General features: G+C 40.4%; 1 protein-coding gene across 3 annotated transcripts in view; it reads right to left on the bottom strand.

The window, feature by feature from the left end:
* Nucleotides 1–835: 835 nt before the first annotated feature.
* Nucleotides 836–16,230, bottom strand: part of HDHD5 (haloacid dehalogenase like hydrolase domain containing 5) — a 35,726-nt gene continuing 20,331 nt past the window's right edge. For all 3 annotated transcript variants that reach the window (XM_069094313.1, XM_069094312.1, XM_069094314.1), the window contains exons 4-8: nucleotides 6,277–6,370; nucleotides 4,910–4,943; nucleotides 4,105–4,279; nucleotides 1,906–2,094; nucleotides 836–1,708 (exon numbers count right to left, since the gene is read on the bottom strand). In XM_069094313.1, the coding sequence (XP_068950414.1) occupies nucleotides 1,396–1,708; nucleotides 1,906–2,094; nucleotides 4,105–4,279; nucleotides 4,910–4,943; nucleotides 6,277–6,370 (805 nt within the window). In that variant the 3' untranslated portion in view covers nucleotides 836–1,395. The remainder of the gene's footprint in view (nucleotides 1,709–1,905; nucleotides 2,095–4,104; nucleotides 4,280–4,909; nucleotides 4,944–6,276; nucleotides 6,371–16,230) is intronic.

The raw sequence follows: 16,230 nt of genomic DNA, 5'->3' as shown, positions 1-16,230 counted from the left end.
TTTCAACAAGATATCATATGTGAATTTGCTTTGATTTGAAATGTATAAAGCACCATACAAATATTGTGTTACTTATATATGTGCATGTGTGTGTGTGTGTGTTATACATTGTTATATACCTGATCAATAAATTCTGGTGATGAATTATATAAGGCCAGGGCCATCTATAAAACATATGAGGTTTAAGGGTTTATAATCCTTTAAGGAAGGACTCTGGGGTTCTAGAGATAAATTGTAAATAGGGAGATCAGACTTTCTGGGTCAAAAGAATTAAGGGTTAGCCCTTTTCAGGAAAGGCGTTATATGGGTAAAAGTCACATCTTATGAAACTCTCTGAGCCAAGAGAATTAGGAGTTATACCTTTGTGGATGGTAGCAAAAAAAAAGGGAAAACACCCATATTTGGGGGCTACAGCTATCATGGGAAAGGGTCTTTATTTGAGGATAACTAAAAATAAATTAATTGGAAATGTTCCTAGTCTGGGGTACATAAATGATCAAAGCAGACACTAAATAAAGCAATGGTGATAATTCATTACTATATAGAGACAAGTTTAATCACCCAAAATAATCACTGCAGGAAGGCAAAGAACAGAAGTAACATAAAGGCTACTGCCTGGATGGGCGTGCACATACATATACATATATACATACATACACATACACACACACACACACACACACACACACAGGCACACACTTTTTTTGGGGGAAATCAGGTCACACCAATCTGAGGAGGAAAATGTCATAGAAGTCTTTCCCCTGAGTTTACTAACAATCTCCTCCCAAATAATGGAGCTCTGCCATAAGCATCCAAAATCCAGATAGAGAACCTCTTACTAGACAGTATAATGAAAATTTATTTTCATTTCAGTATCATTAATTTTTTAAAATCAGTGCAAGGACCTCTGGACACCATTAAAAATACACTATACAGTGTTTGTTACACTTTAGACATGCAAAAGCATCCTTCGATGAGGGCAAGAGTCCTTTACAAACCATCACTTTTCTCTTCACTTCCTTTTTTTGTAGAGACATCTAATCCCACTTAAATTGTAATGAAAATGAGACACAGAAGGGATCGGTCATGACAATGTCAGTCATGTCATACCAGAATCAGAAATCCTGACTTTCCCCACCAACGGTGCTGCCTAACCTATTTTCCTATGGCCTGTACCAGATGACTAAAAGCAAAGACTCTCTATTGCAGTTAATATCGTGGTTATTTCTGAGGGGTCCGACTGGAGGAGGTTTGGGTAAGTGGGCTCTGAGAATTCCCTAAGACATGCTGGTTATGCTGCATGGACTCCCCAGCAATCAATATTCACCAGTCCCTCAACATTATCTCCCCCCTCCCCTTAGCCACACCTCGTATCCTTCCCACTTGCCACTGCTCCTATATGTGGTCCCAGCCCTCCTTGCAGAGAACCAGCTGTACTGCCTCATGTACATCAGCCACCAAATGTGAGGGCTCTAACAGGCTGGGGTCAAAGACGAAGTCTCGGTGCCCATGGAACGGGGCCTCTGCTTGTCTCTGGGAAGGACTGTATACCCCACTACGTACTAGAATGGAAAAGCATTTCTCTGCTGTTGGGGATCCCTGCTTTTCCTCGATCACTTCATAGCCTTCCTGTACTTCACCATGCCTAGTCTTCTGCAGGTAGCGGTTGTATAGGTTGGCACCGTAGATATCAGACACTGGATTATCACTGCACAAAGGAAGCCAGAAGAGGAGAAGAATAAATCAATGTAAATCGAGAAGACAAAAGACAAAAGTTCATATGGGAATAAGGAAAGAGAACTAGAGAGGTTCTAAGTGTGCATGGAGGAATAAAGGAAGTGTGGCAGGAGGAAAACAGGATAGTTAGGCTAGAGGCTTAGAGAAGGAGAAGGCACAAAGTATTACCCAACGGCGTAGAGTCTTCGGATGGGGGCCCGCCAGGACCGTGTCTCTGCCTGCTTTCTGATCAGAGACTCTGCATATTGGTAGGTAGTGATGTTGGGTTTGCCCACCAGGCCTGCATATTTCAATTCCTTGCCTGTTATTTTTCGATAGATGCTCTCCAGGCAGAGAAGAAAGGTGCCGTGGCCAAACCTGACCAAGAAGATAATTCATCAGTTCACCTTCAACACCTGGTTATTCCTTCCTCTCAATGAAATTCCTACTTCAACCTCAACAGAACTTCCTCCACCAGCAACAAGGGTACTTCTGAAACTTTCACTTAAAGAGCATTGTCATGAATCCATTTAAGTAACCACCACCATTCCCACAACTCCCATTTCATGTTACTAGGAAAGCAGTCCCTTCACTAGAGACATATGGTGAGGAACTCTGCACATTCTGTCAGATTCAAATGATATATTGGCTAGTTTTACAGAAATTTTCCTCTCTTAAAAAAATTCTGTTATAAGGGATGAGTTACTGTGGAGATGTAGGAAGAAAATATTAGAAATTATAGTAATATAAATAAAAAATTTATTTATATAAATATAAATTTATTTATATAAAAATATAAAAAAGTTTTTAAATTTAGAAATAAAAGCTGTATTCTGGCATAAAGCTGTATTAAAAGAGATATATTTTTAGCCTTGTTAAAATGTACAGAAAATTCACAACTCTGATACACACCATAGAATCTCATAATAAAGCTCATACCCACAGCCCACATAAACCAGTGAGAGCTTATCCTAATTTCATGCAAATCACCAGCCCCTTGAGTGCCAGATTCTTTAGCACTCAGAAAATGCCTGACCAAAAATGTCAGAGCATTGTTCCTACTCTAAGGGCTGTTTGGTTGGAAGGGAGTAATGTACGTAAAGTTTAGAGTTACTTTACTGGCTTATGGGAAATTGGTGTCAGGACAAGAAGAATATAAAAACTGCAAACTCCCTATCAATCAATTACAAAGAAAGGAACAAGGAACAGGGGAAATCCAGGCAAGGATTATATTGTCTGCTACTGAGACAAATCTGTTTCATTTGAGAAGATAATCTGATGATGTCTGTACAACAGTGTAAGATGTACCATTATTATTATTATTATTTTTTTGCCTTTTGGAGGTCAATTGGGGTTAAGTAACTTGCCCAAGGTTACACAGCTAGTTTTTTTGTGTGGGTGTTAAGCGTCTGAGGCCAGAACCGAACTCAGGTCCTCCTGACTCCAGGGCCAGTGCTTTACTCACTGCGTCACCTAGCTGCCCCAAGATGTACCATTATTTGACAAAAAAGAATATTGACCTATAGTTTGGAGGTCTGGGCTCTGATTTTATTTACTATGACACTGAGACAGTCACTTGAAGCCTCTAGGCTCCATTCCTATCACTTACAGAGTCAGCAGAATACTTCTGGTTCCTCCCAACCTTCCTCTTAGAATAAAGAGACTAAAATGAGAAAGTATCTGTGCTATGGAAGTCCACCTGGCAAACCAGATCAATGGCTGGCCCCAGAGCCAGGAAAACCTGGCTTCCAGTCCTGCATCTAACATATACTTGCCATGTAACCCTGAGCAAGTCACTTAAGGCCTCCATGCCCCAGTCAACTCTCTAAGACAAACTGCAGAGAAGCTGGCAACCTGCAATAGCAAAAAAGCTCCCTATACCAATAAAATCACACAATTCCAGTCTCTGTCTCTATCCCTATCATCCTTACTGTACTCTATGACCTCAAATTCAATTATGCACAACATCTGGGGAAAGGCAGAAGAGAAGCTGTTTGAATTTTTGGTGTTTCCACTCTTCATATTCTTATTCCTTTTCTAGATATATCTAAGCTCTGTGTGTGTTTTCAGAGCTGCATTTCTAAGCTATCAGCCTACTTTGTAAATTCCTTTAAAGCAAAGACTGTTACTTTTTTGTACTCTCTTTGGCATTTCATACAGTGTCTTGCCCATTCATTAAGCATGTGCTAACTGACTGACTTATGTAAAGGGACGTGTGAAACCTACTCCAAGGTTCCTAGATGGAGAGAAGAACAGAAGTCCTTCCTAGCTGAGGAGCTCAATTCTCATGGTATCAGAATAGAACTAAGAAGACCGTGGCTATCCATGAACAGGACACAGCCAGAGACCAAGGTCCGGGCTCCAAGACTAAAGAACACGATTCTTCACCTGGGCATCTTGGCTTCAGCCATCCAAAGGAGATCCATGTTGCTGATCAGTATAGGAAGATGGGGGTAGGGGACAGCTGCCAATCCTGCACCAGGACTCCCATTGCTGAGAAGGACATCTATAATGAGCTGGAGACTTGTCTCCCAGCGGACTGGCTCTCCAAGGAGGAGTACCCCTTTAAACAACGAAAACACATAAAGGTTTAGGGTTTTGCAAGACATTTACCAGATACTCCATGCAGTAGAGTGGAGTGAGGCCCTAATGGAGTCTGAGTCAGGGCCATTCAAAAAAGAATCCCATAATACATTATTATGCCCTTGGCACAATGACCTCAACCAACCATGGTAGAAAGCCATTTAATCATTACTCAAGCTGCTTTAAACCCCAGAGTTAAAGGGGGAGCTTTTTATTTTCACTTGTGCCACGTGGCAAAAGTAAGCTTTGGTTTTGTTCCTATCTGCTACATCATCATTCCTATCACTCCCCCTCATGTTACTAGGAAAGCAGCATGGTGTCACTGAAGGAATACTTGCCTAGGCATCAGGAGACCTAAATTCTGTCCTTGGTTCTACCACTGACTGATAGGAAAATCAGCATATTGCTGAAACCACTCTGGGTCTATTTTTTCTTCTGGAAAACAAAGGCCTTAGGTTACATCACCTCTAAGCTCAAAGTCTATATCTGTTTTGGAAAAGTTAGGTCCTCACTGGAATAAAGAAAGAATCATTTTAATCCCCCTAACTTGTCTTAGAAAATCAAGAGGTTGAGGAACAGAAATGACACCAGCTCAGAGAACTCCATTTACCTTCTATGGGAGGGAAGTCAGTCTTCAAGGGAGGCTGTCAAGAGATAAATAACAGAAGCTGTCAATGTGACTGAGTCATACTTGGCTGCTTACTGAAACCACACCAAATTCAAATTGTGGATTTGAGAAGGGAGCATCTCAGTCCAACAAATAACAACAATAACAAAAGAAAAAAAAAGGATAAACTGGATAGACTTGAGAAAGAGGGCCACAGAAATAAGAGTCATGGCTATCTAGTTTTTAAAAGCAAAGGTTGAGGGACAGACACCTTGAAGCAAATTAAGTAATTTCCCTTTAATGAATAAAGAATTATAGGAAATGGGCCTAGCTTGGAGCAAGCTACTTGGGAAGGAGCTGAAGGTATGGGTTAGTTAACACAGTGTTAACTATAAAAAAGTCCACCATAGGGGATCCATAGCACTTTAAGAATAGGCTACACCAGGTGGCTAGGTGAATAGAGCACTGGCTCTGGAGAGGAAGATCTGAGTTCAAATCTAGCCTCACACACTTAACACTTACTAGCCATGTGACCTTGGACAAGTCACTTAATCCCAACTGCCCTGCCTTCACCCCTCCAAAAAAGCAAAAAAAAAAAAAAAAAGAATAGGCTAGACCACTTGTCTTGGAGAGTTTAGCAGGCAGATTCTGTTCATTAAAAATTTGGGGGGATACCTTTCCTGTTTTAATGATCTAAAAGTTGACTGGATGATGTCATAAGAATATTAGTTTCTGGGGGCGGCTAGGTGGTGCAGTGAATAGAGCACCAGCCCTGGAGTCAGGAGGACCTGAGTTCCTGAGTTCAGTTCTGACCTCAGACACTTAACACCCACACAAAAAAACTAGCCATGTAACCTTGGGAAAGTAACTTAACCTCAACTGCCCGCTAAAATAAAGCAAAAAACAAAAAAGAATATTAGTTTCTGTAAGGGAAGGAAGGAGACTGAAGCACTGGTACATGCAATAGAGTGACTGAACCAGTGTTGGATATAAAACTAATAGGAGAGTTCTGGGAAATATGAGGAGTCATAAAGCACTGCAACAACGACTAAGGATAACTATCAATAATCCCAGTGGGAGGAGTTATAAGGTCATAATGATGGATGGACTGTTGTTTGTCCTTTGTTTTCGAAGAGGACACACATCTGGCGGTAATACCAGGACTTGCAAATGAATTGGATTTAAGTGAGGTAGAGCTGTGCGAAGTCACCAGCCTCACTTTCTCCTCTGGAGCAAGATATAAATCAGAATGACTGAAGATGGTCCCCAATGATGGATGGAAGACACTGTTGGAAGGAAGGGGAAGAGATAACGTTGGGATATCAGGTTCTAGAGGAAGACATATTACAGCCCAATCCACTACTCAATACCATAGTCTTTGGCCTTCGTTCAAGATCAACCATGTCAAGTACCGGAAATGTTTGTCTCAATTCATCAATAGTAACCACATTCTGGAAACCCAAGCTGGATCATGAAATTAAGGAAGCAAAATAAGACAAACAGATATCACTGCTACCTGATCAGAAAGGCCATATTTAAGTCAGAACAAGAGGAATGATAACTTTACCCATTTGCTCTTCATCAAATTACAAATGGTGCAATATTAAGCAAGCTGTATGAGCAAAAATCCTTGGTCATTATACTATATTAGCCCTGTTATTTACATCACCAGAGAAAAAGAAAGCAAATAATCCATAATAATATTTTTGGGAGGGGAGGGAGGGAACCTGGGCAGAGATTATATCAGTATAGGGAAGTCTGTGAGTAGAAATCTCCTCCATCCCATCAGCAACTCCAGTAATTTAAAATCTTCAGAGAGGTGCCTGGGGCACCAAGGAGTTAATGGACTTAGCCAGGATTAAACAACTAGTATGTGTCAGAAGCATACCTTGAAATTAGGTCTTCCTAACTCCAAGCCTGATCTAAATCCATGCTATATAGCTTAAAACAACAGATATATAGTTAGGTTTGTCTTTGGAATGTCTTTGTAACACCAAATAAATGACCACCAAAGAGGTCAGTCCCAACTAGGAAGCTTGGGCAGCAGTGGAAGAAAGCTTTAAGTTACAAGAAAGCCAATATATATATGATATTTATAAAAGCCACTATTTATCTGTCTATATCTATCTAATCTAGGGGCAGCTAGGTGGCACAGTAAACAGAGCACCAGCCCTGGAGTCAGGAGGACCTGAGTTCAAATCCAGCCTCAGACACTTAACACTTATTAGCCATGTGTCCTTGGGCAAGTCAGTTACCCCCAATTGCCCTCCAAAAAGCAAAAAAAAAAAAAAGAATCTCTCTCTCTCCATATATATATAAAATTGGGAGATGGATATACTGCTAAAGGAAACACTGTTTTTCATCCAATACTATTTGTGAAACACATCAATTATAAGGATCCCTTCCTATCACAACAGCCCCAAGAATGAAAAAAATCTTACAAAAAAATGAACCTGCTCACAGAATATGTATCACTGTCACTCATCCTACCCCCACACCCAACCCAAGAAAGTGACTACCTACAAAATACTAAGATTCTGGTAAGGGAGGGGGTCAGGGAGAGGAGTCTCCTCACACACAAGTGGTCCTGGTTGAATGTAGCCAGCAGTACATACATGGATGTGCTGCTATACTATCAACCTAGAAAGGCAGTGATGTGTGGGAGAAAGAACACTGGACCAGGAGTCAGAACTTGGAGTAGCTCTGCAGCTTCAATTAGAAAAATATTTATTTATTTATTAAGTACCTACTGTATGCCAAGGCTACTATGCTAGGCTCTGGGGATACAAATACAAAAAATCTTTAAAGGCCCTGCCCTCAACATATTTACATTTTCCTGGAGAAAAAAAAAAGGAACAAAGGTAAATTAATACAAAATAAGGGAAAAGGAGGGGGAGAGTCAAGATGGTGGAGTAGAAACAGGCTTCCACGAGGCTGCAGCTTCCATTTCCTCTAATTCATGTAAAAAATTACTCTAGACAAACTTTGGAGCTACAGAACCCACAAAATGACAGAGAGAAGCTAACCTCCCACTAAGACAGCCCAGCAGGACAGCAGGAAGGGGACAGTTAAGCGCTCTGGGAGCTGAGCCCACCCCAGATGAGCTGGAGATTTTAGCCTCAGGGCAGCCTGACCAGCTGTGGGCTGAAGGGACTTCAGATCACCAGCAGCTGTGGCAGTTTCCAGAATTATCAACACACAGATGCCAAAGACAGAGTAAGAGGTCAGTGCAGACTTTGTGGGAACAGGGAATTTGGGACTGTGGTCCGGGCTTTGCCCCTGGGGCGAGAAGCAGTTGAGGCTCCACAGGCGTGCAGCCACCCGCCACATAGCTGCTTCAGAGCCCCAGGCCTGCAGATTGTAGGGGGACGAAGCGACCAGTCTGAAGGGTAATCATTCTTGCTTTAACCTGCTTGGATCTGGATCACTGTCTAGGGTGGAGGTCCTGGGGTGCATGACCAGTCTGCCAGAGAGCATGTGAAGGCTTCAGAGAGGGCACCCAACTAATAGCTCCAGCAGCTGAGAAAACCCCAGCGATTTGGGAAAAACCTCCCCTTCCTGGTAGACCTCCTGGTTTCTACTGTAGCAAAAGGCTCAAAAGTTAAGTAATTGAGAGGCAACATGAACAAGCAAAGGAAGCAAAGCAAAAGAGCAATCTGCCATTAGACTCCTATTTTGGGGACAAAAAGGAACAAAGCATGGAAAAGGAGGAAGACAGTGAAGTCAGAACTGCTGCACCAAAAGCTTCCAAGAAAAATACGAACTGGTTACAGGCCATAGAGGAGCTTAAAAAGGATTTTGAAAACCAAATAAGAGAAATGGAGGAAAAATTGGGAAGAGAAATGACAACAATGCAAGAAAATTATGAAATGAGAGTCAACAACCTGACTAAAGAAAATAACACCTTAAAAAATAGACTAACCCAGATGGAAAAAGAGGCTCAAAATGCCAATGAGGAGAAGAATGCCTTAAAAAGCCGAATTTGCCGGATAGAAAAAGAATCTCAAAAGCTCACTGAAGAGAATCATTTCTTCAGAATTAGACTGGAGCAAATGGAAGCTAGTGACTTTATGAGAAATCAAGATACTATTAAACAGATAAAAATAAATGAAAAACTAGAAGGAAATGTCAAATATCTGATTAGAAATACCACTGACCTGAAAAATAGATCTAGGAGAGATCATTTAAAAATTGTTGAACTACCTGAAAGCCATAATCAAAAAAAGAACCTAAAAATTATCCTTCAAGAAATTCTCAAGGAAAATTGCCCTGATGTTTTAGAACCACAGAGCAAAATAGAGGTTGCAAGAATTCACCAAAGTTGTGAACTGATCCAACCATTCTGGAGAGCAATCTGAAATTATGCCCGAAGGGCTATAAATAATTTCATACCCTTTGACCCAGAAATACCACTTCTAGGATTGTATCCCAAAGAGATCACAGAAGTGGGAAAAAGACCCATATGTACAAAAATATTTACAGCAGCAATTTTTGTGGTGGCAAAGAACTGAATATTAAGGGGGTGCCTATCAATGGGGAATAGCTGAACAAGCTGTGGTATATGCATGTTATGGAATACTACGAGGAGCAGATGGATTTCATATTTACCTGGATAGGCTTATACGAACTGATGCTGAGTGAGAAGAGTAGAGACAGGAGAAATCTGTATACAATTACAGACACAACGTATGTGTGACAACCAACTTTGATAGACTGGACTCCTCTCAGCAATCCAGAGTCATAAGTCAACCCCAAAAGACTCATGATGGAGAGAGATGTCTACATCCAGAGAAAGAACAGAGCTTAAACCCAGATTGAAGCAAACTACCTGCTCTTTTTCTTTTTCTTCTTTGGATTTGTTTCCTCTTTCCCATTGTTCATTCTATCTGGTACAATCCTTCTTTATAATCTGACTAATGCCTAATGTGAAAGTATTTGCAGATACTATACTTGATTGTATGCCACCATGGGGAGGGGGGGTGGAGACAAGGGGGAAAGGAGAGAAAATTTGAAATTCAAGGAATTGTGGAAATGAATCTTGTAAACTAAAAGTAAACAAATTAATAAAGACCAAAAAGAAAAAGAAAAAAAGAGAATAAAACACTGCTATTACCCTCTCCCTGAAAAAAGAAAAGAAAGAATCCACCAATCACCTCCTAAAAAAAGATCCCAAAAAAAACCTCCTAGGAATATTATAGCCAGGTTCCAGAATTCCCAGATCAAGGAGAAAATATTACAAGCAGCCAGGAAGAAATCATTTCAATATTGTGGAAACAATCAGGATAACACAGGATCTGGCAGCTTCTACACTGAGGGATCAAAGGGCTTGGAATAGGATATTCTGGAGGTCAAAGGAGCTGGGATTAAAACCAAGAATCACCTACCCAGCAAAACTGAGTATCATGTTTCAAGGGAATATATGGTCATTCAGTGGAATAGAGGACTTTCAAGCATTCTTGATGAAAAAAAGAGAGTTGAATAGAAAAACTGACATTCAGATACAAGCAGCAAGAGAAGTATGAGAAGGTAAACAGGAAAAAGAAATCATAAGGAACTTATCAAAGTTGAACTATTTACATTCCTACATAGAAAAACGATAATCATAACTTATGAAACTTTTCTCAGTAAGAGAATAGTTGAAGGGAATAGAAATGGATATATATTATATATGTATGTGTATATACATACATATATATGTCTACATAGGAGGGTATATGGGCATATAAATACATATGTGAGTGTGTGTATATATTTGTACAGGTATACATAGACAGAGGGCACAGGACCAATTTAATAGGAAGGGATGATACTTAAAAGGTGAAATTAAGAGGTGAGAGAGGCATATAAAGGGAAGAGAGGGGGAGAGACAGAATGGGGTAAATTATCTCATATAGAAGAGGCAAGGGAAAACTGTTACAATGGAGGGGAAGAACAGGAAGGCAAAAGGGAATGAGTCAGGGGTAGCTAGGTGGTGCAGTGAATAGAGCACCGGCCCTGGAGTCAGGAGAACCTGAGTTCAAATCCAGCTTCAAACACTTAACACAAAAATTAGCCATGTGACCTTGGGCAAGTCACTTAACTCCAACTGCCCTCCAAAAAGCAAAAAACAAAAAAAAAGGGAATGAGTCAACCTTATTCTCATTGAATTTGGCTTAGGGAAGGAATGACATATACAATAAATAGTGTATCTCACCCTACAGGAGAGTAGTGGGGAAGGGAATGAGAGGGGGGATGATGGAAGGGAGGGCAAGCTGGGAGGGAGGGAAGTTGGAAGCACCCACTTTTGAAAAGGGACAGGATCAAAGTAGAGAATAGAACAAGTGGGGGGGTATAGTAATCTACTGTTTGATAAACCCAAAGGCCCCAGTTTTGGGGATAAGAACTATTTGACAAAAACTGCTGGGAAAACTGGAATATAGTATGGCAGAAACTGGGCATAGACCATTATCTAACACCATATACCAAAATCAAGTCTAAATAGGTGCATTATGGGGCAAACAGGTAGCACAGCAAGTAAGAGCACCAGCCCCAGTGTCAGGATGACCTGGGGATCAAATCCGGGCTCAGACACTTAGCACCCACCCAGAAACACCTGGCCGTGTAACCTTAAGCAAGTTACTTAACCCCAACTGCTTAGGGACGGCCAGGGGGCTCAGCGAGTAACAGCACCGGCCCAGTGTCAGGATGACCTGGAGATAGAATCCGGGCTCAGATACTTAGCACCACACCCAGAAATAACTGGCCGTGTAACCTTGAGCAAGTTACTTAACCCCAATTGCTTAAAAAATAAATAAATAAATAAATGGGTGCATTATCTAGGTATAAAGGCTGATACTCTAAGCAATCTGAGAAAGCAAGGAATAGTTTACCTGTCAGATTTGTGGAGAGGGGCAGACTTTATGACCAAACAAGAATTAGAGGGCATTATAAAATGCAATATGGATAATTTTGATTACATTAAATTGAAAAGCTTCTGTACAAACAAAGCCAATGTAACCAGGATTAAGAGGGAAGTAGAAAATTGGGAAAGAATTTTTACAAGCTATGTCACTGATAAAAGACTCATTTCTAAAATATACAGAGAACTGAGTCAAATCTATAAGAATACAAGTCATTCCCCAATTGATAAATGGCCAAAGGATATGAACAGGCAGTTTACAGAGGAAGAAATTAAAGAAATTAAATTTTAAGCATATGAAAAAATGCTCTAAATCACTATTGATTAGAGAAATGCAAATCAAAACAACTCTGAGGTACCACATCTCACCAGTCAGACTGGCTAAGATGACAAAACAGGAAAATGACAAATGCTGGAGAGGATGTGGACAAATTGGAACACTAATGCATTGCTGGTGGAGTTGTGAACTGATCCAACCATTCTGGAAAGCAATCTGGAATTATGCCCAAAGGGCTATAAATAATTTCCTACCAGCAATACCACTTCTAAGGTTGTATTCCAAAGAGATCATACAAGTGGGAAAAAGACCCATATGTACAAAAATATTTATAGTAGCTCTTTTTGTGGTAGTAAAGAATTGGAAATTAAGGGGGTGCCCATCAATTGAGGAACAGCTGAACAAGTTGTGGTATATGTATGTTATGGAATACTATTGTGCAATAAACGAGGAGCAAATGGACTTCATATTTACCTGGAGAGGTTATACAAACTGAGGCTGAGTGAGAAGAATAGAGCCAGGAGGAATTTGTACACAATTAGAGACATAACGTATGTGTGATGACCAACTTTGATAAACTGGACTCTTCTCAGCAATCCAGAGTCATGAGTCAACCCCAAAATACTCATGCTGGAGAGAGATGTTTACATTCAGAGAAAGAACTGAGATTGAACCCAGACTGAAGAAAACTACCCGCCCTTTTTCATTTTCTGGTCTGGTTTTGTTTCCTCTTTCCCGTTCTTCATTCCATCTGTTACAATCCTTCTTTATAACCTGACTAATGCCTAATGTGAAAGTATCTGCAGATACTATACTTGATTGTATGCCGCCATGGTTGGGGGGAGGGGAGGAGGGGGAAGGGAGAGAGAAAATTTGAAACTCAAGGAATTCTGGTAATGAATCTTGTAAACAAAAAATAAACAAATCAATAAAGACAAAAGAAAAAGAACAAGTCGGGGGTGGGATAGGATGGAGGGAAATATAGTCAGTCTTTCACAATATATCCACTATGGAAATGTTTTGCATAGCTACACATGCAACCTATATTGAATCGCTTGTCTTCCCAGTGAGGGTGGGTGATGAGGGAGGAAGGAAAAGAATCTAGAATTCAAAGTTTTAAAATCAAATGTTAAAAAAAATACATATATATATATATATATATATATATAGGCACTGGGGCATAGAGATCCACCATGCCCTACTGTAAAGTCGGAGGGGGGATGGGGGAAGATATGTGAGAGAACAGAATGGGGGAGGGAATATTGAATGGGATTACTGTTTTGGGGTGATGGGTAGGGGAAAATGGGGAGAAAACTTGTAACTCAAAATCTTGTGGAAATGAATGATGTAAACTAAAAAATAAAAAAGAGAGAAAAAAATAAGGGAAAGGAAGATACTTTGTACTGAAGCCCTGGGACCTTACTGGAAGCCCTGAAAGAGGATTTTCTTGTTGTCTGTTTACAGAAGTCCTGGAGGAGGGTTTCAGAGGTCCTGGGACTATACTGACAATTTTTTGTTGAGTTCTCAGACCTTGTATGTGAGTCTGTGTTTATTGCACAGGCGGAAAGTGAATTGATAATGGTGCCAGCAATGTGTATAAATGTTGTTTTGGCTCTGTTAAGCTTTATCTACCCAGAAACAGAAACTATGAAGGACTGGAGGAGGAATGGACACTGTGAGCTACAATATGGAACAAGAACTGGACGAGGAGCTGGACAGGAAGCTGACAGCTGCCTACCTTTGAATCCAGGTAACAGTTGGGTAAATTCAGGCAAGAGATGGGACCATGGAAGAGAAACCATGGAATCTGAGAGCCAGCCTCGATTCAAGATGAAAAGACCTTTCCTTGAGTATTTAATGCTGAATGAGAAGATCATGATTTACTGTGGCCTAGGAGTGGGAGAACTTTGTACTCTGTACCTTGTACCTCTTAAGAATGATTAGTTTCCAATCATCCTTAACTCAATCTCCAATCAAGAAGAAAGAAGACATTTTGACTGAGAAATTAAAACAATGTGACCTAGGGGTAGAGAACTGTGACCTTTGTACTTCATGTCCCTTAAGGAGGCTTGCTTCTTAAGGATGATTGAGTTAAGGACTTACTGAATGATATCTTTTGCTTAAAACTAAGTGGCCACTTTGGTGAAAACTATGTGGCCACTTTAGTGATAAGTTGTTGTGTTATAACAATGTGAATGCCGTACTTTGGTTTCTGTGAATGTTTTATCTTAGTTTATTACTGAATAAATAGAGAGTTCATTATACTATGTGATCAGCTTGGCTTTACAGAATCTTCCTAAGAATAAATGTAAAGGCAAGCATGAGCAGCTTTCCAGAGGACTGCTGCTGTGAACAGCTTTAAGGTTCTGATCACACAGTATAGTGAACTCTATTTATTCAGCAGTAAATTAAAGCAAAACATTCACAGAAACCAAAGTACAGCATTCATAATGTTATTAACACAACAACTTATCACTGAAGTGGCCACATAGTTTTCACCAAAGTGGCCACTTAGTTTTAAGCAAAAGATATCATTCAGTATGATCTTAACTCAGTCATCCTTAAGGGACACAAAGTACAAAGGTCAAAGTTCTCCACCCCTAGGTCACAGTAAATCATGATCTTCTCAGTCAGCATTAAGTACCCAAGAAGTCTTTTCATCTTGATTTGAGGCTGACTCTCAGATTCCATAGTTCCTCTTCCATGGTCCCAGCTCTTGCCCGAATCTGTAACCTGGATTCAAAGGTAGGCAGCTCTTGGCTTCCCTTCCAGCTCCTTGTCCAAATCCTGTCCAGTTCCATATTGAAGTTCACAGTGTCCAGTCCACTTCAAGTCCTTCACAGTTCCTGTTTCTGGGAAGACAAAGCTTAACAGAGTCACAATAACATTCATTCACATTGCCACCACCATTAATTCACTTTCTGCCTGTGAAATCAACATAGATCCACAAACAAGGTCTGAGAACTCAATACAAATTGTCAGTATAGTCTCGGGACCTCTGAAACCCTTTCCAGGACTTCTGTATACAGACAAGAGAATCCTTTTTCAGGGCTTCTATACAAAGTATCACAAATAAAAATCAACACAGACAGAACAGACAAACATAGTGCCTGGCCACCACAAAGTTCTCCTTCTCAATTCTTCTCTCTCCAAGCTTGGACTTCTCCTTATATATGGTCATTAGCTCCTCCTTGTTCCACCCCTTCCTGTTGCATCAGCAAGTTCACTGTGGGTTTCACAAGTTCTGTTTCTTAACAAAGACTTGATATAATCATGAGCAAGGCCCAAAAGAAACTTGAACTGAAACAAGGTGCTAAGTACTTCTTTGCTTTCCATTACAAGGTCAGACAACCTGATTATGTCAGAGGAAGACTTGAAACCAGATCTCCCTGGCTTTGAGGGGGAAGAAGTAGTGTTAAGTCTGGAAAAATAGTTTAGAGTCAGATTGTGAAGGGTTTTAAATGTCAGAGTTTTATTCTAGAGGCAATAGAGAACCAGGAAAGCTTTCTGAGCAAAGTAATGACATGGAGAGGACTTGTGCTTTAAAAATGTCAATCTGACAATTCTGTGGACAATGAAGGAGAGAGAGACTTAAAACAAGAAAGACCAATTAGGAGGAGGCTCCTACACAGTGAAGCTGAAAGGTGATAAAGGCCTGAAATGGGGGGGAGGGAGATTTAATGAGTGGGGAGAAGGAGAGAAGACTCCGGAGAGATTATAGAAGCAGAAATGGCAAGGGTTTGTAACTAAGTTGTAGGTGACTTCAAAGTTGCATCCCTGGTGACTGAAGGGAGAGTGGTACCCTCAAAAGAAGGGAATTAAAAAGAGAAATGCATTTAAGAGGAAAAGAAAATGAATTTTTAGTTCTGTAATTTGTGCTGCATTAGTCATAAAACTGCAGGAAAAGCACTTAAACTCCAAGTCTCGGTTTCCTCATCTATAAACCAAGAATAACAACATTTTTACTACCCATCCCACTATGGTACAGTGGAAAGAACACAGAACTTGGAGTCATCCCAGCTTTGCCCATTATTACCTGTGTGACCTTGGACAAGTCAATTACCTCTAATTCTCAGGAAGGGGCTATAGGAAAACATGACTGTTCAATCTACAGATAGATGAGGATCGGAGGGAAGGGCAAACATGATA

The sequence above is a fragment of the Petaurus breviceps genome, unplaced genomic scaffold (assembly GCF_028583685.1).
Source record: "Petaurus breviceps papuanus isolate PSGF00001 unplaced genomic scaffold, PetGlider_PUasm1.0 216, whole genome shotgun sequence".
Lineage (NCBI taxonomy): Eukaryota > Metazoa > Chordata > Mammalia > Diprotodontia > Petauridae > Petaurus > Petaurus breviceps.
Note: the sequence above shows the minus strand (reverse complement) of the source record. Positions and strands in the feature narration are given on the sequence as shown.